Below are 24,583 nucleotides of genomic sequence, written 5' to 3'. Positions count from 1 at the left end.
TCCCTACATCCAGATCTTTTATTCTCAGGCTGCAACTGTGACCACCAAAGCTAAAACCAACACATTAAGAACACTGACCATTGGCACTGAAGTTTTGACTGTTGGCTCCTTGCAGGAACAAACCTCTTCCTGAATACTCCAGTTTGAAGACAGCAAAAGGTTGAGAGCTTCCAGAGCTCCTGACTTTTTTGGTTTTATTGCCAGCAATGTACAGCAAAGGAGGACTGTAAAGTGCTCAGACTTGAGCTCTCCAAAGTTCAGCTCGGCCAGATGAAGCATTCAGGAGAAAACTGAAGGCAAATACAGAGTCTGTAGACTGAGAGTCCATGAGAACTTAGGCTTTTCCACCCAGAAGCTCAGATTAAGAAGACAATGTCATCAGACACCATGATCTGGTTGTCATCTTGCATGTGTGCCAGTGCCATCTTCACTTTGGGGTCGGAGTGGCTGGAGAGCTCCCAAACAGAGAGGGACCTGGGGGTGCTGATCGACAGCCACCTGAATATGAGCCAACAGTGTGCCCAGGTGGCCAGGAGGGCCAATAGCATCCTGGCCTGCATTAGGAATAGTGTGGCCAGCAGGAGCAGGGAGGTCATAGTGCCCCTGTACTCTGCTTTGGTTAGGCCACACCTTGAGTACTGTGTCCAGTTCTGGGCCCCTCAGTTTAAGAAGGACATTGAAACACTTGAACGTGTCCAGAGAAGGGCAACAAGGCTGGTGAGAGGCCTTGAACACAAGCCCTATGAGGAGAGGCTGAGGGAGCTGGGATTGTTTAGCCTGGAGAAGAGGAGGCTCAGGGGTGACCTCATTGCCCTCTACAACTACCTGAAAGGTGGTTGTAGCCAGGAAGGGGTTGGCCTCTTCTCCCAGGCAACCAGCACCAGAACAAGGGGACACAGTCTCAAGCTGCGCCAGGGGAGGTTTAGACTTGAGGTGAGGAGGAAGTTCTTCACCGAGCAAGTAATTCGTCATTGGAACGGGTTGCCCAGGGAGGTGGTTGAGTCATCGACCCTGGAGGCGTTCAAGGGGAAATTGGACGTGGCACTTGGTGCCATGGTCTAGGCATGGGGTCTGTGTTGATAGGTTGGACTCGATGATCCTCGAGGTCCTTTCCAACCTAAGCGATACTGTGATACTTCAGCCAGCGAGAAGGGTTCAGGGTTGTCACAGTTGATGGACTCCATCACGTTCTTCAGACCCACAGACTGGGCATGGGAAGTTTTGAACACCTCCAGGAGGGCAGCCTTGAATGTTTTCAACCTGGTCAGGCAAACAAGAAGTATTTCCCCTCAGAGCCCACACCAGACCTTCCCCTTCCATCCCAGCCCAGGGTGCCTCAACCCTTCCCCATTTCCAGAAGCAGCATCCAATAGGAAAGACAACAGCTTGGACCCACCAGGGTGGGGTGGGGCATGCCCAGAGAGTCACCTCCTCCAGGCCCTGCTCACCTTGGTTCAGCCAATTCTGTCGTCTTCTCTTCACCAGCAGCTGAGGCTTCAGGAGTCTTGGGAGTGTGTGCCTGGACTGGAGAGGAAAGAAGAGTTACCTTCAACTTACCTGGTGCCCAAAAGAACAAAAGCACTTGGCCTGAGGATGGGGTGGGTGATGCCAAATTCCCTCCCAACATTGTTACTTATGCAGCAATTAGGAAGCAGATGGAAAAAAGTTAATCAACAACACTTATTCTCCTGTCTCACTTGGCCACAGGGGGTCACCAGCCTCGGTTTGTGGTGGTGGCTGCTGCCACACAATGCCAGGGACCTCGAGTGACCCCAAACCATCCCTGCTGCCCAGGTGCACAGACCCACCAGGACAGAAAGAAGCAGCACCCTCAAGAGCAAGGTGACACAAATTCTAGGGACTTACCCTCTGGCATCTCCTCCTCAGCATCACTGAAGTCATATGGGTCATAGGAGTCTCCCTCACCCTCTGTGCATGCCTTCTTTCTCCTGAGGAAGTAAAAAGAGGTCGCCTCTGCTCCAGCTGAACTGCAGAGCTCAGAAGCTCCTCAACCCTTAGTTCTTGGAAGCCACCCTTCAGCCACAGATCCCTGTGCACATCATGGGACCCCCAACCTGGTACCAGTTCCAAGGGTTGTGGCTGACATAGCCACACAAGGGTTTGGATTGGAAAGGATCTTCAAAGATCATCCAGTTCAACCCTTGTAACACAGGCAGGGGTATCTTTCACTACATCAGGTTGCTCCAAGCCCCATTCAACCTGACACTGATGACTTTCAACAATGGAGCATCTGCAGCTTCTCTAGTGTCACACCACTCTTTTTTCCTTAAACTTCTGACTAATTTAAATCTACCCTCCAGGTGGGGTCCCACCTGAGTAGAGCAGAGGGGCAGACTCCCCTCTCTTGACCTGCTGGCCACACTGCTTTGGACACACAGCCCAGGATACTGCTTGTTTTAGGGGCTGAGTCCACATTGCCACCTCTTACCCAGCTTTTCACCCACCAATACCCCCAAGTCCTTCTCCACAGGGCTGCTCTCCACCCCTTTCTCCCCCAGCCTGGATTGATAGCAAAGACTGCCCCTGCCCATGTGCAGGACCTTGCAGATGGCCTTGTTGAACCTCATGAGGAGGTTTGCACAGATCCCTGAAGGACACCACTCATTACTGATCTCCATTTGGAGTCCAGGTCCAGACTGCAGCTCTTTGGACACGGCCCCAAAGCCAGTTCCTTATCTGTGAAATAATCACACCCCTCTATTGCAAACTGGGAGGGATGATAACCCCTAGGCTGAGCAAAACATGGAATACTTCCCAGGGCCAGCACGGTCTGCTGCAACCTCAAGAGGCTGTTGCCCTTGCCTGACATCCTCCCCTCCCTTGCTCTGGCTTCCTACGTCCTCATCCTGTGCTCCTCCGTGGGCTGTGACTGCTCATCCTCCTCCTTCTCAGTCTCAGAGTCATCCTCTGTCCGCTTTTTGCGCTTCTTCTCCCTCTCCAGCACCTGTGTAGCAAAGACAGAATGGACTCAAACCCCTTTTCCACTCAAGCTGCTTTTAGGGGACTGTGAGAGACTAAAAGTTGGCTCTCCTGGTGTGACTCAACAAAGATAAAATCACTTACTGCTTGCCCAGACAATAGCTGATATGTGTTGGGCAGAGCCACTGGAAGGAAGGTGCAAAGATCATGTAGGAATCCTGTCTACCAATCCTGGATGCAAATCACCTTGTGATTACATCATGAATCAAGATGTGCCCCAACAAAGGATAACCTGACCTACCACAATGGCCTAAAAGACCCATCCATGACGCCTTCAGGACAAAATCATCTCCAGCTATCAGATAACCCCCAGGAAGAGAGGATGGTGACACAATAGACTCACCACCTGTTTCCTGATGTGTAATGAGGGTGTGGGCAAGTAGATGGGGTGGGAGGAGGCGGAGGTGCCCCCCCAGCCCCTCCATCCAGACCACTGCCCAAACTACACAAAAAGCTTCCTGGGAAACGATACCTGGATACTTATGATTTCCTGGAAAGATTTCATGGGGGACAATAGCTGGATACTTACCTAAGGATGATTTCCCAGGATGATGTCCCGGGGACCAACACCTGGACACTTGCCTGAGGACTAAAAAAACTGTATGAAAAGACCTGAGCGACACTGTCAAAGTAGAAGAAAGAAGACGGCACCACACACTGGAAACGTCATGGGGCAACACAACGCATCTTGGACTCTCTCCACCCCTGACCATTGGTAATATAATCTCTTTCCTATTTTTTCCTTTTTCTCCCTATTCTCTCTCTCTCTCACTCTCCATTTTCTCCCTCTCCCCTTCTTATTTCCACTTTGTTTATGTAATAAATAGTCTAGCTGTTGATACTTTGGCCTCATTTGTGCCTCTAATTTCACAACACGGGAATTTTTAAAAGAACTGTGTCTCCAGACCAAGACAGGGACCAACTCCAAGTGACCCAAGATCCCACCATGGTGGCCTTGTCCCCCACTATTACCAGGAAAGGACCCAACCTGCAGCCCAGCATGCTCAGCCTGCACCAAGCCCAACTTTAGGGCCCTCTGAGCAGTGAGGGACATCTTTTCCCTACCTTTTTGAAGTAGGCAAACTGCACCAGCTCCACAGCTGCCTCTGCATCCTGCAAATCAACTGTCTTGTTCATCCTGGCCTTGGCGTGGGCTGTGGAGAGGCGGATCAGGGTCTCCAGGGTACGCGCCGTGATGGGCGACGTCTGGTAAGGAACAGAGAGAAGTGGTTCTACAAGGCTGACACCTACCATGGCATCCCACCAGGGGTGGAAAACACCTGTAAGGGATGAGGGGAGCTCTGTGCCTCAGTTTCCCTCCTCCTGGCTGTGAGAGGGAGCTGCTCCCAGGACTCACCCTGGCGACGTCTGAGTTCATCTCGCTCTGGCTGCGCAGGCACGAGTACTCCTCTGCGATGTAGCTCGCTGACTCCTGGGTCAAGACTGGCTTGATCATCTTTGCTACATGGATGTACTTCCTCATGAACTCCATGCTGACAACCTTCTCCCTGCAGGGAATGCATGCACATCCATGTCCTCCAAGGTGGGGATAAGCAAAGGGGGGTTTGCTTTTCACCCTCTGTGGGTGTCCAGGCATGTGGGAAATTCATCTAGTTCCAACCCCCCCTGCCATGGGCAAGGACACCTCACACTAGATCAGGTTGCTCAGAGCCACAGAAGCCACACAGCTTCATAGAATACCAGGTTGGAAGGGACCTCAAATCTAGCCCAACCTTTCTGGGTCAGAATAAAGCTGAAATGGGATGGCCCAGCACCCTGTCCAGCTGGGCCTTGAAACTGTCTAATGTAGGGGAATCCACCACCTCCCTTGGGAGTTTATTCCAAAGGCTAATAGTTCAAATGGTGAAAAAATTCAGCTCCAGGAGATATTCCCCACCTGCCCCACATGAGAAATCAAGCCCAGAGCAGGGCTCCCTTGGCATCCTGCCCACCTACATCCCTGTGGACCACACAGAGCATTGCTGGCACCACCAGTCAGCCACTGACTGGATTGCTCAAGCCAAACCCCCACATAGCTCCAGGGCATGTGGCAGGAAGGACTCACTTGCAGCGGTGGGGCCCATGCAGGAGGTCATCATGTTTCTCATACACTTGGAGCTCCTGTTCCTCCTCCTGAGCAAAGTCAGGGTCGTCTGTAGCCAGGATCTCCACAGCACTGCCCAGAGGCATGGCTGGAGAGGGAAGAGTCACAGAGAACGGGGCTTTCAGCTTCTGAAGCAACTTCCAAGAGCCATCAAAAGCAGTGTTTCAACAAAGCCAGGGATGTTGAGCCAAAAGAGCTGCCACCAAGAGGTGACACTCACCAAGGAAGGACAGGCCTGAGCAGCTCGGGGACTGCAGTTGCAGGTGACTCACCATCCCCGTCCTGCTCGTTGGGGTTGCGGTAACAGTGCACGTGCAGCACGTGGTCTGAGATCTCCCTGTCCTGTTCAGGGTCCATCTGGTCCAGCACAATGAAGAGCAGGTCAAAGCAGGACAGCAGGGAGTCTTGCAGGCCTATGTTCTCCATGGGTGTCTTGTACTGGTCATACTGCAAGAAGATACAGACATAGGCTAGCCTTGGCTGCCAGAGACACCGGCAGGGCCTCCTCAGACCAGGCCGTAAAGGATGGATGTCCAGGCAGCTGGACACAGTCTCAAGCTGCACCAGGGGAGGTTTAGGCTGGATGTTAGGAAGAAGTTCTTCATAGAAAGAGAGATTGGCCATTGGAATGTGCTGCTCAGGGAGGTGGTGGAGTCACCATCACTAGAGGCGTTTAGGAAGAGACTGGATGGGGTTCTTGGTGCCATGGTTTAGTTGATGAGATGGTGTTGGGTGATAGGTTGGACTTGATGATCTCAAAGGTCTTTTCCAACCTGGCTAATTCTATTCTATTCTAATTGTGGTTAAGTACTAATAACACCACTCAGCTCTTTGTCTTGTCTGGTGTACTGGGGGAGAGCAGAAAGCAGGGAGGGGGAAGCTACCAGTAGCCCCCTGGCTTTGTCCAGTGGGGTTCTTGTGTTGTTTATAATTGTAAATATATATAAATATTGTATATTTTGTACATATTCATTGCATTTCCTGTTTTAGATTGTAGTTTTGTTTGTAAATACAGCTTCATTTGCTTTTCAACTGAGCTGGACTGGCAATTCTGTGTTGCAGGGTAATTTCAACACACCACAATAGCACCACCTAAATCCACCAGATCTTCACTGCCCCATGGATCCCAGTCCTAGCAAGAACCAAGTCACTGGTTTGGGGAGATCTGGGATTTAGCAGCTGCCTCCTTGTAGTGGGTTGAAAATTCCCCAGGGGACCCCAGAAGGGGTCCTTGTGCTGTTCATTAATTGTAAATACCTGTAAATCATAGAATCAATAAGGTTGGAAAAGACCTCAGAGATCATCAAGTCCAACCTGTCACCCAACACCTCATGACTAACTAAACCATGGCTTCAAGTGCCACGTCCAATCTCCTCTTGAATACCTTGAGGGATGGTGACTCCAACACCTCCCTGGGCAGCACATTTCAATGGCAAATAACTCTTTCTGTGAAGAACTTTCCACTCACCTTAAGCCTAAACCTCCCCTGGTGCAGCTTGAGACTGTGTCCTCTTGTTCTGGTGCTGGTTGCCTGGGAGAAGAGACCAACCCCCACCTGGCTACAACTTCCCTTCAGGTAGTTGTAGAAAGCAGTAAGGTCTCCCCTGAGCCTCCTCTTCTCCAGGCTAAACAACCCCAGTTCCCTCAGCCTCTCCTCACAGGGCTGTGCTCCAGACCTCTCCCCAGCCTCGTTGCCCTTCTCTGGACATGTTCAAGAGTCTCAATGTCCTTCTTAAATTGAGTGGCCCAGAACTAGACACAGTACTCAAGGTGTGGCCTAAGCAGTGCTGAGTACAGGGCAGAATGACCTCCCTGCTCCTGCTGGCCACACTATTTCTGATCCAGGTCAGGATGCCATTGGCCTTCTTTGCCACCTGGGCACACTGCTGGCTCTTGTTCAGCTACTGTGTATTTTGCACATACTCAGTGCATTCCACTGCAGGTTGTAGTTTTGCTTGTAAACACAACTTCATTTGCTTCCAGCCGAGCTGGTCTGGCACATTTAATATTGAGGGGGGGGTGAGGGGAGTTTGCAAGCCACCAGGTGCTGGTACTCACCCAGCCGTAGACTGGGTTGGCGGCCGCCAGGACGCTGCAGCGGGAGTTGAGGCGGGCATGGATGCCAGCCTTGGAGATGGTGACGCAACCCTGCTCCATCACCTCGTGGATGGCCGTGCGGTCGATGTCGGACATCTTGTCGAACTCGTCAATGCACACCACCCCCCGGTCAGCCAACACCATGGCCCCTGCTTCCAAGTGCCGTTCACCTGCGGGGAGAGGAAGATCAACCACCCTTCTAACCACCTTCCTCCTGACCCGGGGTCACACAGAATCAGCCAGGTTGGAAGAGACCTCCAAGATCATCAAGTCCAACCAATCACCCAACCCTAACTAATCAGCCAGACCATGGCACTAAGTGCCTCATTCAGTCTCTTCCTAAACACCTCCAGGGACATCAACCCCACCACCTCCCTGGGCAGCACATTTCAATGGCCAATCTCTCTTTCTATGAAGAATTTCTTCCTAACGTCCAGCATGAACTTCCCCCTGCACAGCATGAGACTGTGTCCTCTTGTTCTGGTGCTGGTTGCCTGGGAGACCAAGCCCCACCTGGCTGCAACCTCCCTTCAGGTAGTTGTAGACAGCAATAAAGTCTCCTTTGAGCCTCCTCTTCTCCAGGCTATGCAACCCCAGCTCCCTTAGCCTCTCCTCATAGGGCTTGTGCTCCAAACCCCTCCCCAGCTTTGTTGCCCTTCTCTGGACACCTTCCAGCAACTCAACATCTTTCTTGAACTGAAGAGCCCAGAACTGGACACAGTACTCAAGGTGTGGCCTAACCAGTACTGAGTACAGGGGCAGAATGACCTCCCTGCTCCTGCTGGCCACTCTGACATCCCCCTCCACCACATCATCAACCTTGCAACTAGGCCAAGCCTCAAAGAGCAGCAGCACCCTTCAGGGCTGCCCATCTTCACCAGAAGGGTTGTCAAGCCCTGGAACAGGCTGCCCGGGAAAGTGGTGGTGGTATTTAAAAGAGGTGTAGATGTAGTGCTGAGGGGACACGATTTAGTGGTGGAATTGGCTGTTCTAACTTAATGCTTGAACTCAATGACCTTAAAGGCCTTCTCCAACCTCAATTCTATGACATGGTTTAGTGGTGAACTTGGCAATGTTTGGTTTACAGTTGGACTCAACGATCCTAAAGGTGTTTTCCAACCTAAACAATTCCATGATTCTATCTCCTACCCAACCTGACAGCCAAAGTGGGATGTTTAGGATGAGGAGCAAGTTCATGAGGAAGACAAGACCCAGGCTGCTGCTAGGCCTCACACAGAGTGCACCAAACAGAAGAGTAGAGAAGATCACCACCAAATAGATGAACAGCAGAAAAAGGAAAGAATTTTTCACAGATGGTGAGATGCTGGCACAAGTTGCCCAGAGAGGTGGTAGAAGCCCCACCCCTGGAAACATTCCAGTTCAGGTTGGATGGGGCTCTGAGCAACCTGCTCTAGTGAGATTATCCCTGCTCACTGCATGAACTAGATGACTTTTAAAGCTCTCTTCCAACCCAGACCACTCTAGAATTGGATGATCCTGCAGAGTGTCTCTCAGGTGTTAACAGGCATCCCTCTGACAGCTCCCACCAAGAACCAGCCTGCTCCTCACCGGTTTCTTGGTCAGTGGTGACAGCAGCAGTCAGGCCAACACCCGAGGAGACTCTGCCAGTGGTGGGGATGGCGCGGGGCGCAGTGTGGAGCACGTACCGCAGCAGCTGAGACTTGGCGACAGAGGGGTCTCCTGCAATGGAGAAGACCATGTTTAGTAACTGCACATCACCTGGATACTAACTGTGCATTACCTGGATACCCTGTCCTGTTTGGGGTTCCTCAGTGCAGGGGCAGGTGAGAAGGCAAGGGGACAGAAGTGGGGTTGTTCAGCCTTCAGAGAAGAAGGTGATCAAATGACCTTCTTGCCTTCCTCAATGACTCAATGAGAAGAAACAGAGAAGGTGGATATAGAGTTTCAAGAGATGTATGACGACAGGACCAGAGGCAATGGGGACAATTTGGAACACAGGAAATCCCAGTTGGAAGGCAGAAGTATAAAAATCTACTTGAGGGTGAGTCAAACATTGGGACAGTGGCCCACAGAGGTCATGGATTCCATCCAGGTGTTCAAAACCAACTGGACAAGTCCCAAGGCAACATGATCCACCAGTACACATGCTTGGATCAGAGGAGCTCCCATCTAACCCCAATTATACAAAAGAAAGTCCAGAAAAATTCTCCTTTATCTCATCCCCCAATGTTACCAGCTGAGGGTGCCTCTGCTCATCTTTTCCAGACCTATCAGCAAGACATTGATGTCTCCTCGGATGCGGCTCCCATTCTCCAGGATCTTCTCCACCCCTCCAAGCAGCAATCAGAGAGTGGCCTTCTTGATGTACTCATGCCCATGGATGCTGGGAGCCAGGGACTTTGCCAGCTTGTAGTGGTTTGAGCCTTAACTGAGAGTTAAAAGCTCAAATGGGGAAAAGGCTGAGAATCGATTCCCCACTCCCCCCCTCCTCCTTCCAAACAGGGAGAGGGAAAAAAAAAGGGTAAGGAGCAAATCCACTAAACAGCAATCTGGAGTCAGCTTAGAAGTAGAGAGGCAAATAATATTTTTCTTCAAATTATATATATAACAATAACAGGGGAAAAAAAGGTTCACAAGGGCAAGGAACAAGAATGGATGGGAGGGGGACAGGAAAAAAAAAATAATACAAAACCAGTCTTTCTCTGAGGAGGTGCAGAGGCAGCAGGGAGAAGGATCAGGTCCGGCCACGTGGCTGAGGAGTAGGAGGGCAGCTGCAGTAGCTCTCATCCAGCAGAGGCAGGAGCCAAAAAGGAGACCCCACAGCTATGATGTCCTGTTTTTTATACCCTAGCTGGGCAGGGAGGGGAAGGTGGAACAGACTCAGCTTTCCCAGGGGGGAAACGCCCTTCAGGGAGTGTAAAGTACCCGCAAGCCCTCCACCCTGCTTTCTTCTTTTGTTTTCAGAAAAAGGCGTTAACCCACCACAATCCACCCCTCTGTTCCACTTCTTCTCTCCTGCCACAGCCCCTCCATGCGATTTTGACACGTGGTATTTGAATCCTTGGTGCAAGTCTCTTGCTATCCCGGCTTGCTCTTTCCCAGGGCAGTCTCTCTCTCTCTCTGGTGATGGTCACTGTAGGTGGTGCTTGAACTGGGTAGGCATGTGGAGAAGAATCAGGAATCAGTCTGTCTTTGAAAGGGAAAGAAAAAAATCAGGAACAGTCCGTTGCTGTAGGGACATCAGGAACGGGTGCAGGTGAGATCACAGTATCACAGTATCACAGTATAGCTTAGGTTGGAAAGGACCTCAAGGATCATCGAGTCCAACCTATCAACACAGACCCCATGACTAGACCATGGCACCAAGTGCCACGTCCAATCCCCTCTTGAACGCCTCCAGGGATGGTGACTCAATCACCTCCCTGGGCAACCCATTCTAATGACAAATGACTCGCTCGGTGAAGAACTTCCTCCTCACCTCGAGTCTAAACCTCCCCTGGCACAGCTTGAGACTGTGTCCCCTTGTTCTGGTGCTGGTTGTCTGGGAGAAGAGACCAATCCCTTCCCGGCCACAACCACCTTTCAGGTAGTTGTAGAGGGCAATGAGGTCACCCCTGAGCCTCCTCTTCTCCAGGCTAAACAATCCCAGCTCCCTCAGCCTCTCCTCATAGGGCTTGTGTTCGAGGCCTCTCCCCAGCCTTGTTGCCCTTCTCTGGACACGTTCAAGTGTTTCAATGTCCTTCTTAAACTGAGGGGCCCAGAACTGGACACAGTACTCAAGGTGCAGTCTAACCAATGCAGAGTACAGGGGCAAAAGTTTGCTATTCTACTTCACAGTAGCATTCATTCCCATGCAGAGAGACCAGCATTATTTCCAAGTCTGACTCATACCCTTTCCACAGTCCCCACAACTAACCAATACTTGGGCTTCAAGACTAAAGTCTATCAGTACCAAGAAGCCCATCTGAATCATTTAATCATGATGATGAGATGATGCAGGAGCTCTTTGGGTTGGTGTGCAGTGGGTACGTTGAGTCCTGGATGCTAGGCTGGTATTAAGCTAGGATGGAGAAACTTAGAACAACTTATAACTATTCACATAATTACATTGATGAGTGTTGCCTCCTCTGAGTTCATCCTCTTTCAGCCAGAGTCACATTCTGCTGTGGGATACACTGAATGTCCCCAGTTTCTAACATAACCCAGTACGTGTGACCAGGACCCTCAGCCGAGACCACCCCTCGGGTTGGTTTGCCCTCACCAGCAGCAGGGAAAACCCACACTGACTTCCCCAGCAGGTTCTTCTCAGCAATCACAGGAACTCCATCTCCATCCACTGTTTGCAGCAGGTCGGACTGGGCAGGACCAGCTCGGTTCACAGATCCTCTGCTGTTCACTAACCAAGTGGCTTGAGCTAGGTGCTTTTCCCAGTTCCTGAAGGTTCCACCCCCCATGACTTTTAGGGTGGTCTTTAGCAAGCCATTGTAGCGCTCGACCTTCCCTGCAGCTGGTGCATGGTATGGGATGTGGTAAATCCACTCAATCCCATGTTCCTTTGCCCAGTCCCTTATGAGATGGTTCCTGAAGTGGGTTCCATTGTCTGATTCAATCCTCCCGGGGGTGCCGTGTCTCCACAGGATATGTTTCTCTAGGCCCAGGATGGTGTTGCGAGCAGTGGCATGAGGAACTGGATAGGTCTCCAGCCACCCTGTATTTGCCTCCACCATGGTCAGTACGTACTGCTTGACACTGTGAGACCGAGGAAGGGTGATGTAGTCGATCTGCCAGGCCTCTCCATATTTATATTTCGACCATCTCCCCCCATACCACAGAGGCTTCATGCGCTTGGCCTGCTTGATGGCAGCACAGATGTCACACTCATGGATGACCTGTGAGATGGCCTCCATAGAGATGTCCACGGATCTGTCCCGAGCCCACCGGTATGTGGCGTCTCTCCCTTGGTGGCCAGAACTGTCATGGGCCCAGCGAGCTAAGAACATCTTGCCCTTGTGTTCCCAGTCCAAGTCTATTTGGGAGATCTTAGCAGCCAGGTCTGCTTGGTGGTTGTGCTTGTGCTCCTCTGTGGCTCTGCTCTTGGGGATGTGTGCATCGATGTGCCGTACCTTGGTTGGCAGCCTGTCCAGGCAGGCAGCAATGTCTTGCCACAGGTCAGCGGCCCAAACAGGTTTCCCTTTTCTCTGCCACCCGTTCCTCCTCCATTCCTTCAGCCACCCCCACAAGGCGTTGGCTACCATCCAGGAGTCAGTGTAGAGGTACAGCACTGGCCAGTTCTCTCGTTCTGCTATATCCAGGGCCAGCTGGACAGCTTTTACCTCTGCGTATTGACTGGATTCACCTTCTCCATCCCTTGCTTCTGCCACTTGCCTTGTTGGGCTCCAGACAGCTGCCTTCCATCTCCGCTTGCTTCCTACAAGCCGGCAGGACCCATCTGCAAATAGAGCATAGCCCTTCTCCTTGTCGTCAGGGAGATAATTATATGGGGGAGCCTCCTCAGCACGGGTCACTGTCTGCTCTGGTGGCATTCCAAAGTCAGCACCCTCTGGCCAGTTGGTGATCACTTCCACTATGCCAGGGCGTTCGAAGTTCCCCATCCGAGCTCGCTGAGTTATCAGGGCCATCCACTTACTCCAGGTAGCATCTGTGGCATGATGTGGGGTTGAGCCTCTCCCTTTGAACATCTAGGTCAGGACTGGAAGCCTTGGAGCTAGAAATAGAGGTGACTCAGTCCCAATTACCTCAGAGGCAGCCCGGACGCCCTCATAGGCAGCTAGGATTTCCTTCTCTGTCACAGTGTAGTTGGCCTCGGAGCCTTTGTACCCCTTACTCCAGAAACCTAGGGGCCTGCCCCTGGTTTCACCAGGAGCCTTCTGCCACAAGCTCCATGTAGGACCATTCTCACCAGCCGCAGTGTACAGCACATTCTTGATCTCTGGCCCAGTTCGAACAGGTCCCAGAGCCATAGCATGGACCACCTCTCGTTTGATCTGGTCAAATGCCACCTGCTGCTCAGGTCCCCACACAAAATCATTTTTCTTCCTTGTTACATGGAAGGGGCATTAGTGGAGCATCTTTAAGGGCATCCAACCTCTTCTGCACAAAAGCTGGAGCTCACAGCTACACATTGATGTTAAAGAGCAAGGTGCTCTAAGGGATTTAAGCCAATGTTTGCTCCAGCTCTGGGATGGCCACCTGCCTACCCTAAATCTCATCTTCCAGAGAGAGGGAGGGCTGAAGTCAAACCAAAAGAAGGCTCACCTGAAAGTCCCTGAAGTGTAACCCCCTTTCTTTCCTGGCAGGCAGTGGTAAGTCCCCACCACCTGGATGCGGTCCCCAGGCTTCACCTTATCCACCAGGTCATCATCCAGAACGACATCCACCGAGCGTGGCAGCTGCCCTGCCGGTGCCTTCTCAGGCATCTCCTGAATGGTGATGGTCTGATGGTCCTTGTAGACTGAGAGGCCAAACTCTGTCTCCAAAGGGTTATTCTCTTCATCCTAGAAGAACCCCAACAAAAAGACTTAGCACCTTTCAGGAGGGCAGGGAGAAGGAGGTCAGCTCAGCAGTGGGAAGACAGACTGCATTGCCCAGCATGCAGCAGACAGCTGGCCAGGTTTATCAGGACTGACAGAAACTGGAGTTCACCAGATCCACAGTCTACAGCTGCTAACACCCATCACTGCTGGTACATTGGGTCTTTCCAAGCCCTGCATCTACCACAGGCAGGCAGTGGTGACACACCACTTATGCATCAGACTGAGTGCAACTGGGACAAAGCTCAAGACAACCTTCTTCTTCCCTTCCCAAACACGGGGCAATCCCTCTACCAAAGGGTACACGTCCCTGCTGAGCTGCATCCCAGGAGCAACCAGCCTGGCTGACAACATCCTGCACCTTGAGTACTGGGTCCAGTTCTGGGCTCCTCAGTTTAAGAAGAACACTGAGATACTTGAACATGTCCAGAGAACGGCAACGAGGCTGGTGAGAGGCCTTGAGCACAGCCCTATGACAAGAGGTTGAGGGAGTGTCGTGGGTTTGAGAGAAAGGCCCAGCCTTCTACCCCCACAAAGAGAGGAAAAAAAAAATATACCACAGCTAGCCAGCTGGAGGAGCAAAAGGGAATGCTATATTTACAAGCAATTTTTAGAGAATGCTGGATATATATACACAATTTACAGTATTTACAATATATACACAGAAATATACAGAAAAGCAAAAGAACAATAATACAGGAACGAAATTCCCCCCCCCCCCCCCCGGAGGAGGGTTCCCCCCCCGTACCCCCTTCTCTCCCCTTTTTCCCCAAAGAGGGTTAGAAAGAGAGAAAAAGAGAAATTGTTAATAAAAGCAGTTATAAATTAAAGCAAAGTGTTAGTAGGCCACACGCTTATCTGTCCAAGGTCAGTCTGGCAGAGAGCCTAGAAGCAGACGAGCTGCAAAAAGGGAGGAGGGAAGAGCAAACTGAGGAAAGTCTCAGCTGCACTCAAAACTTAAAGTTGCATTCTACCAATCTACCAATGAAATTCGTTTAGACCTGTCTTTTGTTTACAAAACATTCAGTCACAGTGCCCCAGTACTGTCCTTTTCTTAAAGGCACAGCCTCAAACAGTCACAGGGAGCTGGGGTTGTTTAGCCTGGAGAAGGCTCAGGGGAGACCTTCTTGCTCTCTACAACTACCTGCAAGGAGGTTGAAGCCAGGTGGGGCTACAACCAGCCAGGCAGAAAAAGAGTACACAGTCTCAAGCTGTGCCAAGGGAAGTTTAGGCTCAAGGTGAGGAGAAAGTTCTTCGCAAAGGAGTAACTGACCATTGGAATGTGCTGCCCAGGGAAATGGTGGAGTCACCATCCCTGAAGGTGTTAAAAAAAATACTGGATGTGGCACTTGAAGACATGGTTTGGTTGTCATGAAGTGTTAGGTATTAGGTTGGACTTGATGATCTCTGAGGTCTTTTCCAACCTGGTTGATTTTGTGATTCTGTGATTCTAAGAAACCATGCTACAGCAGAACCAAGATCTGAACTAGTGGGCTGGTGATCTTGTGTCCAACAGACTTTCTTCACATGCTCATTCCAGCTCTCTGGGACTTCCACACATGATATGTCTCCTTTCTACTCCATAAGCCTTGTTGGCAGGGGGAGAAGGGATACACAGGGAACTGAGCTCTGGGTTCAGAGCTGGAACATTCTCCCTAGAGGAACCTGCTGATGCTTCCCACAGGGCTATTTCACCTCACCTTTGTAGGGTAGACAGAGCTGGATGGGAAAGCATCCAGGGAAGTCATGTCTGTGTAGCGGCGCTCAATAGTCTTCTTGGTAGCTGGGCAATAATGGACACTCTGGACCACCTTTGGACGAACCAGAGAGCCTGAGGTTGGAGGAAAGATAAGTTAGGGGCAGGAATGTCCCACCCCTCTGCCAGCAGACACTCCCCCAGCAGGGTCTCTAAAGCTAAACACAGTTGGGACACAACCTGCTGTCAACCACAGCCAGGATTTGCTGGGCTCAGAGATCATCCCAGTACTCAAGACCTTCTACCAAGTCCCCTGATTCCTTTGCCCAGGCTGCCAGGATGGACCATGGCTCCCTGTGGACCACAGCCCCTCCACAGAAAACACCTGGACCCACCACCATTGCTCAAAGCCCCTGGGTCTTCCCCCAGGCTCACATTTTGTCATGATGCCCTCCACACAGACAATGCAGCTGAGGAAGCAAGCTGTCAGTGTCCATGGTGACACGTGCTTGGAGCCAAAGCTGCCCTCCAGCCCAATGTAGAAGTCCTCATACTGCTTGGCATAGGTAGTATCAACAGAGGCAACAAAATCCTTCAAAGCACGCTGGAAGGCAATCAGCTCCTCAAAGGCATTGGTCAAGAGCCTGCAACAGAGGTGACAATGCAGATTAGCCCCTTTTGCCCTCCTCCTCAACATCTTTCCCATGCCTTCATGTGCTCATCAAATTCACAAGAAGCAGCAGATGAAATACCCAAAGCCCAGCATAGCTCTGTGTCAGGTCCACTGCTACAAACAGCCAAGAGCTGAACAAACCCAACCACATGCAAAAAACCTCACATGTTCCAGTGCAGACTGCAAAGCTTGGCCCAAAACACCCCCAAGCATCCTTAGAAAGGAGATGATTTACATTACACAATCAACCTCAGCTTGTTGCAGGTCTTTGGTACATGATGGGTTTGCAAGCTTGGAAGGGATGAACATCACAGAATCAACTAGGTTAGAAAAGACTTTCCAGATCATCGAGTCCAACCTATCACCCAACACCATCTAATCAACTAAACCATGGCACTAAGTGCTTCTTCTGGTCTTACTTTAAACACTTCCAGGGATGGTGACTCCACCACCTCCCTGGGCAGCCCATTCCAATGGCAAATTACTCTTTCTAGGAAGAACTTCTTCCTAACATCCAGCCTAAACCTCCCCTGGCACAGCTTGAGACTGTGTCCTCTTGTTCTGGTGCTGGTTGCCTGGGAGAAGAGACCAACCCTCACTTGGCTATAGCCTCCCTTCAGGTAGTTGTAGACGGCAATATGGTCTCCCCTGAGCCTCCTCTTCTCCAGGCTAACATCAGGTCCACCCTTTCAGACAGGCCTCGGTGCACAGGACAGGATTCGGCCTTTCTTTAGCACAAAGAACCTGCAAAATCTGGGCTGGGCCTCTAAGAACCCACCTAGGGCACAGTGCCAAAGGAGAACCCTGCTGCCCCACACCAACCTATTGGCCCTCTTCTCGTTCTTCCTGCGCAGGTCATTGATATTGATGAGGAGGCGATACCGATTGTCACTGATCATGTCCCGCACTTTGCTGTGGTAAACCCCTTGATCCTCTTGCAAGAAGGGGTAGGGGAAATAGTCACACAGACAGTGGGATCAGCTGCTCCCCCAGCAAGTTTGCAGGTGACACCAAGATGAGCAGCGCAGTTGACACGCCAGAGGAATGAGAATTGGACTCGTGTGAACCTCAGGAGGTTCAACAAGGCCAAGTGTTGGGTCCAGTACCACTCTCAGTATCAACACAGGCTGGGGGATGAAGGGATGGAGAGCAGTCCTGTGGAGGAAGTGGGGGTATTGATGAGTGAACAGCTGGATATAAGACAGCAGTGTGTGCTCAAGCCAACTATATCCTGACTGGCATCCAAAACCATGTGGCCAGCAGGTCAAAGCAGGGGATTCTGCCCATCTAATTCAGTCTTGAGAGTACCCACCTCCAGTGCTGTGTCCAGCTCTGGGGTCCTCAGCACAAGAAAGACATGGACCTGTCAAAGTGGGTCCACAAAAAGTGATTGGAGGACTGGAACCCCTCTGCTGAGGGGACAGGCTGAGAAAATTGGGGTTAGAATAGAATAGAATAGAATAGAATAGAATAAACCAGGTTGGAAGAGACCTTCAAGATCATCGTGTCCAACCTATCATCCAACACCACCTAATCAACTAACCCATGTAACCAAGCAACCTGTCAAGTCTCCTCCTGAACACCTCCAGTGACGGCGACTCCACCACCTCCCCGGGCAGTCCATTCCAATGGGCAATCACTCTCTCTGTGTAAAACTTCCTCCTGACCTCCAGCCTGAACTTCCCCTGGTGCAGCCTGAGACTGTGTCCTCTTGTTCTGGTGCTGGCTGCCTGGGAGAAGAGACCAACCTCTGCCTGTTTACAACCCCCCTTCAGGTAGTTGTAGAGAGCAATAAGGTCACCCCTGAGTCTCCTCCTCTCCAGGCTAAGCAGCCCCAGCTCCCTCAGTCTCTCCTCATAGGGCTTGTGTTCCAAACCCCTCACTAACTTCGTTGCCCTTCTCTGGACTCGTTCCAGCAAGTCAACATCCTTCCTAAACTGAGGGGCCCAGAACTGGACACAGTACTCGAGGTGTGGCCTAACCAGTGCAGTGTACAGGGGCAGAATGACCTCCCTGCTCCTGCTGGCCACACTGTTCTTAATGCAGGCCAGGATGCCATTGGCCCTCCTGGCCACCTGGGCACACTGCAGGCTCATGTTCAGCCTACCATCAACCAGCACTCCCAGGTCCCTCTCTGCCTGGCTGCTCTCCAGCCACTCTGACCCCAGCCTGTAGCACTGCATGGGGTTGTTGTGGCCAATGTGCAGAACCTGGCACTTGGATGTGTTAAATCTCATGTCGTTGGACTCTGCCCATCTGTCCAGCCTGTCGAGGTCTCTCTGCAGAGCCTCTCTACCCTCTAGCAGATCAACTCCTGCCCCCAGCTTGGTGTCATCAGCAAATTTACTGATGATAGACTCAATGCCCTCATCCAGATCATCAATAAAGATGTTAAAGAGGATGGGGCCTAGCACTGATCCCTGGGGGCTCTGAGCAGCCTGATCTAGATGAAGATGTCCTACTGACTGGAGAGGGGTTGGGCTGAATGACCCTTAAAGCCCCTTCCAAACCAAAACAGCGAGTGTATGAATTTGTAAATGTCTGTCTGAGGCATTCCGCTCCAGGAGCCGGTTCCTGCAGCACTCGATTCCCTATAGCCCCACTGACCAAGTTGCGGGGGGGAAGCAGGGAATGGGAGGGGAGTAGGGGGAACGGCTACAGGGGCCGGTTGCTCCCCAACCCCCGGGAGCACGGGAGACGGCTTACCCAGCCCCTGTTTCTCCAGTGCAGCCCCGCTCCCGGCCTCACCTCATCGTCCAGGAAATTGAGGTAGTCGCGCTGCGCCTCACGCAGCTCCGCGTCCTCCAGCACGCCCGCCGCCATGTTGCGCTCGCTCAGAGAGACCGCAAGAGGGAAGGCAGCAAGTGCCCAGTGGAGCTGGCCAAGCCCCGGCAGCGCCCGCTGGACGAGCCGAGCCGAGCCGAGCCGAGCCGAGCCGAGCCGAGCCGAGCCGAGCCGAGCCGAGCCGAGCCGAGACGAGACGAGACGAGACGAGACGAGACGAGACGAGACGAGACGAGACGAGACGAGACGAGACGAGACGAGACGAGCCTTACAGCCGCCGTGCTCCCGCTTGGCGCCAAATCCAGTACCTTTCCCGCCACCGAGCGGGAGTTCCGCCTCCTACCTGCCCCTCGGCGTTTCTTATTAGTCGGCATCACGCGGCACCAGCCAATGGGTCGCGAAAGCGTTCACGGGAATGACGGGCAAGAGCTTCTGCCTATCGGCGTGCCGGGGGGACGGGGAGTAGCGGGTTCAGGGGGCGGGGGGGACGGGGCATCCGAGCCCCTCTGCGCCCGCTGGCGGAGCTGCGGCCCTGGAGCGGCCTGCGGGGCTTGGGGATCGTCCCTGGGAGCTGAAGGCCCTCAAGGGGTTGAGGAGCCTGACAGGGGGGGTTCGGAGGGCCAAGGATCCATGCGCCTCAGGGCCCAGAGGGTCAGGGGATCCAGGCATCGGCCCCGGATCCCAGCCTGACTCCCAGTTCTGGCGCTTGCAAGTCACCAGCTGAAAGCCAATTTTATTTAAAGAAGAAAAAAAAATAAACACACGGATACAAACAAACAAACAAAATACACTTTTTATTTCTGTGTTGGGTTTCGGGGAGCTCTGTTTCCAGCTGTTTTCGCTCCCAAAATCGCAGGCTGGGTGTCGCTTGCTTCCCTTTCACCTGGCCTGGTGCGAGCCTGGGAGTGTGCTGCTGGAGAGCCAGGAAGCAACCGGTGCCAAATGCCAGCAAAATCAATGCAATGCAAGCATGATTCTGGATGGGTCTGCTTGAGAGGGATTCAGGCAGACACCCCAGGGAAGCAGGCCACCACCTCTTACAAAAGTATTTTCAGTAGCCTTTTAAAAAAATCTGCATCTAAACTCTCCTTTTAAAACGGATAAAAGCTGTAACAAATCAAGCAGAGCTGGTTTGATCACTGTGGATCCCAGCTTAACTGTGTCCCCTGGATTGTATTAGAGCTAAAGGCAGGGTGATTTTTTCGGGGTTGGTAGTAAATGTTCACCCAGGTCTGTGTGACTGTGGAAAAGAGCAGGGCACAAGTGTTCACTGCCCCATCCCAGGGGAGAAGCTTCCCTTTGTGTTCCGGAAGAGAAGCAGGAAAGAGCCCCTACTGCTGCTTCCCCTTCTCTATTTATGTACCTGGATCAGATAACTCTAAAATCACTGGACATGTGGCCCATGTAGGGGATGGGTGACCCAAGTCTTGGGTATTTTTCCCTCTCCCTGCAGTTTTTCTCACATTGTTCTGCATCAAAGTGAAAGTCCAGTTTTTCCTTCTCAGGTGTTTGGGCCCTCCTCTGGAACAGAATAGAATACAATGAAATGCAATGCAATGCAATGCACCGACCAGGTTGGAAAAGACCTTTGAGATCATCAAGTCCTACCTATCATCCAATACCATCTCATCAACTAAACCACGGCACCAAGTGCCTCATCCAGTCTCCTCCTAAACACCTCCAGTGATGGTGACTCCACCACCTCCCTGGGCAGCACATTCCAATGGCCAATCACTCTTTCTAGGAAGAACTTTCTCCTCACCTCAATCCTAAATTTCCCCCGGTGCAGCTTGAGACTCTGTCCTCTTGTTCTGGTGCTGATTGCCTGGAAGAAGAGACCTGGCTACAACCTACCTTCAGGTAGTTGTAGACAGCAAGAAGGTCTCCTTTGAGCCTCCTCTTCTCCAGGCTAAGCAACCCCAACTCCGTCAGCCTCTCCTCATAGGGCTGTGCTCCAGACACCTCCCCAGCCTTGTTGCCCTTCTCTGGACACCTTCCAGCAACTCAACATCTTTCCTAAACTGAGGGGCCCACAACTGGACACAGGACTCAAGGTGTGGCCTGACCAGTGCTGAGTCCAGGGCAGAATGATCTCCCTGCTCCTGCTGGCCACACTGTTCTTGATGCAGGCCAGGATGCCATTGGCCTTCTTGGCCACCTGAACACACTGCTGGCTCATGATCAGCCTACTATCAACCAGTACCCCCAGGTCCCTTTCTGACTGGCTGCTTTCCAGCCACTCTGACCCCAGCCTGTAGCACTGCACGGGGTTGTTGTGGCCAATGTGTAGAACCTGGCTCTTGGAAGTTTTCAATCACATGGTGTTGGACTCTGCCCATCTGTCCAGCCTGTCGAGGTCCCTCTGCAGAGCTCTCCTACCCTCTAACAGATCAACACGTGCCCCTAGCTTGATGTCATCTGCAAATTTACTGATGATGGACTGTTAAATTTGGCAGGTTGGCAGAAATAATGAATCTTGTGCTCTGTTGCTGTCTTCTTTCTTTCCTTTTCCTTTTTTTTTTTTTCCCTCTTTTCTGTTTTTTCTTGCTCAGTTCTTTGCAGCCAGCGTACCCTCCCTTCCTTTGCACACTCACCAGTTACCTTCACACTCTCCTCAAATCCAGCCCTTCCCCTCGTTTTCTGGAAATCTCTGCAGCTGGCATGACCTGGGGCAGCACAAGGAGGAGTGAGAAGAGAAAGACTTTGGTGTGCCCCTGTGGTGAAGAGGTGATTAAACTTATGAATATGAAATATGGATTCTGAAAATATTATTTTTATTATCAAACTATTAATAACCGATGAATCACCAACTTATATACATGTTCTAGTGCACGTTCGTGAAATACATTCCACAAGTGGCTTAGTGTTATGATTAGAACTTAATTGAACTAGTTACAGATGACTATTTCTATATTTATATAACAAAGGGTGCAGTTCCACCACTTGGCCACTAGACTCGGCGAGATGCAGGCGGCTTCTGGCTATACACAGCAATATTATAATCTTTCTATCCATCAGCGCTTACTCTGCTAGATGCGGGTACTTTGAACTAAGTGCTAATGGATGGAAAGCACGTGGACGATATTCTGTAGCTATTGTTTGTAGCAAGGTGGGGATCTTGCAGACGGTTGCCGCTGGACTGGTTCCTAGTCGAGTTGGGACGGCGGCGTTGGGTTACTGTCTCCTCTCTTCACAACAGGGAAGAGGGAATAGTGGAACCTGGGCTTAGCACGGAAGCAGGTTCCCTTCAGGACTCGGTTGATTCCCTCCAGACAACAGGGATCGGTCCTGGTCGGGGTCAGCCTGTGGTGTCGGCTCGCATGACAGGGCGGGGCGACGCTTGCCAGTAGGCGGGCTTGGACGGAGTGGCAGCAAGGCAAAGCTATGGGGTCGGCCCAACCACGGCGATTCTCGGGGCTGATGTAAACAGCCTCGGGGAGAGAATGCGGCTGCGTTAGGCGGCGGATTCTCGTTTACTGAGCTTAAAGGAGCAGCGGGACTCTCAGAGTGGTCCCGGGTTCGGTGCAGTATAGGCACGAACAATACTTTAGTCTTCCCTGAGGTTCACAGGGCTCAGAGCAGCACACGTGGTGGCTCCTCTCCCGCTACGGCGGGGCTAGGCATACGTGGACTCGGTATCGATCAAGTCCCTTCTCCCCAGCAACTGGGCAGATCTTACCCTCGGGGGTTGGTCCAGTCCTCCGGTTGCACGGTGGGCTCTCCTGGTCAGTACGACTGGCTGTAGCGACGCTGGGCTCCTCAGAAACAGCAAAGGTCCTCCCTCTGTGCTTCTCACGATGCAGAGGCTTTCAGTATGCGTGCATGTATCACAGTATCACAGTATAACGCAGGTTGGAAAGGACCTCGAGGATCATCGAGTCCAACCTATCAACACAGACCCCATGACTAGACCATGGCACCAAGTGCCACGTCCAATCTCCCCTTGAACGCCTCCAGGGTCGATGACTCAACCACCTCCCTGGGCAACCCGTTCCAATGACGAATGACTCGCTCGGTGAAGAATTTCCTCCTCACCTCGAGTCTAAACCTCCCCTGGCGCAGCTTGAGACTGTGTCCCCTTGTTCTGGTGCTGGTTGCCTGGGAGAAGAGGCCAACCCCTTCCCGGCTACAACCACCTTTCAGGTAGTTGTAGAGGGCAATGAGGTCACCCCTGAGCCTCCTCTTCTCCATGCTAAACAATCCCAACTCCCTCAGCCTCTCCTCATCGGGCTTGTGTTCAAGGCCTCTCACCAGCCTTGTTGCCCTTCTCTGGACATGTTCAAGTGTTTCGATGTCCTTCTGTATAACAGAAGCTAACAACAATAAGCTCAATGGCAAAGGCTGCAGCTCGAGAATTGCTCTCTCGAGCAAGCACAGAGACAAAGTGAATGAGGGGGCGGCTTGTTTACCAACTGGGGTGATACTTATAGATTCCTCGAGGCTGGGCTTGACCAATGGGCACTCTCATAAACAACTGGCTTCAGCCTATAGAAAGCGTGAAGCTAGAATTATGCCCATACTTGGTGTTTGCATGAGCACTGCATGCGCTGGCTGCATGCTGGCCTGGCTAATGCCTTGGCTTTTGTCTTCCTCCTGGAGGAGGGGGAACTTGTCCACATGCTGGGACAGGATTCAGTATCTGGGCATAATGTGCCTTCACCACAGCCCCTGCCACACTCACTGGGTCACAGCAAGATATTTAAGTGGGCAGCTTTCGGAAAGCATGCACGGACTCCCTTGTTGGTGAAGCAGGAATCGTTTATTGGTACAGAGCAAGCAGCTTATATAGGAAAAATCGAGCAGGGTAAACAATTCCCTGACATTCTTGCACCACTGCTGCTAATTGGGTTTTCTCCTTTGATATGCAGCTGTCCACTGTTATCTTCATCCCATATCAGGTTGATCTTCTCCAGCATGGAGGCAAGTGTCCTTCTGTCTGGCACTTCAGGTTGTTTAGCAGGTCAGCTCTTCTTTATCATCAAGCTATCCTTCCAGTATCAGTGGCCTGTTGTTCTTTCTTCTCCTGAAACCTTCCATAGATACTTTCTGCTTTCCTACAACTCCCCATTTTTATGTTGTTTAAAACAGCAGCCATCACTTGTGTCCTGACCATCCTCGTATTCCTAAAAGCTATGATTACAAATACCATTAACGCTACAATTACAATACCAATCACTACAAGGATTCCACCTGTAACCCACACTCGTAGATTCAGACCTGAGAACCAATTTTTTGGATTCAACCAGCTAAGATCTTTGTTCAGGGCTTGCCATGTTGAATCAATCCGCACCTGTTGTATATTTGCTAATTGCAGTTCCAGCTGATGCTTCAATGTTTGGACATTATATTTCAAGGAGCTATCGAAGGCCCCTTGTAAGTGTGATCTTACTGAGTTCCAATCGTGCTGAGAGTCATTCCAAGACAAGGATGTTACACACATGTCCTTCTTATGATATTCCCAATCACACTGCAGCATCATATGGGGCTGCAAGGCAGCTTGTTGGCCTCCTAACCAAACAACGCTAGCCTCAAGTGCATATAGCCTTGCCATTATTTCCTCATCTATAGCTTCCTGCAGATGCAAATCATTTGTCACATTGGTTAATAAAGTTCTCACTGTGTCTGCAGTTTGTATACCCTTTGTCAAAGCTGCATCTGAAGCAGCAGCAGATGCTAATATTATCACAGCTGATATT

The 24,583-nt window shown here is 51.5% G+C and overlaps 1 protein-coding gene across 1 annotated transcript; it reads right to left on the bottom strand.

Annotated features, from left to right (window-relative positions):
• Positions 1–356: 356 nt before the first annotated feature.
• MCM3 (minichromosome maintenance complex component 3) lies at positions 357–18,926 on the bottom strand. The gene is made up of 19 exons (XM_068142939.1): positions 18,852–18,926; positions 17,412–17,466; positions 16,926–17,037; positions 15,866–16,074; positions 15,435–15,565; positions 13,460–13,698; positions 12,940–13,051; positions 9,451–9,502; positions 8,771–8,902; positions 7,163–7,371; positions 5,377–5,551; positions 5,066–5,192; positions 4,358–4,508; positions 4,066–4,206; positions 2,859–2,965; positions 1,867–1,949; positions 1,449–1,524; positions 1,129–1,260; positions 357–498 (listed from the first exon to the last, which is right to left on the bottom strand). Exons 1-19 carry the CDS (start codon positions 18,924–18,926, stop codon positions 357–359), a joined length of 2,460 nt encoding a protein of 819 aa, XP_067999040.1.
• Positions 18,927–24,583: the final 5,657 nt, after the last annotated feature.

This window comes from Melanerpes formicivorus, unplaced genomic scaffold (genome assembly GCF_026170545.1).
Source record: "Melanerpes formicivorus ecotype bairdi unplaced genomic scaffold, bMelFor1.0.p_v2 SCAF_9, whole genome shotgun sequence".
Taxonomy (NCBI): Eukaryota; Metazoa; Chordata; class Aves; order Piciformes; family Picidae; genus Melanerpes; species Melanerpes formicivorus.
The sequence above is the reverse complement of the archived record's forward strand: the minus strand, read 5'-3'. Positions and strand labels throughout refer to the sequence as shown.

What these genes read in the sequence shown, in the direction of transcription:
- MCM3 (XM_068142939.1), bottom strand. Translation starts at nt 18,926, where the DNA reads ATGGCGGCGGGCGTGCTGGAGGACGCGGAGCTGCGTGAGGCGCAGCGC. An exon ending in CAACGAGCAGGACGGGGATG is followed by an intron (nt 5,193 to 5,376) that starts GTGAGTCACCTG and finishes TTCCCTCTCCAG; the next exon opens with CCATGCCTCTGGGCAGTGCT. An exon ending in GAGGAGCACAGGATGAGGAC is followed by an intron (nt 1,950 to 2,858) that starts GTAGGAAGCCAG and finishes TTACTTCCTCAG; the next exon opens with GAGAAAGAAGGCATGCACAG.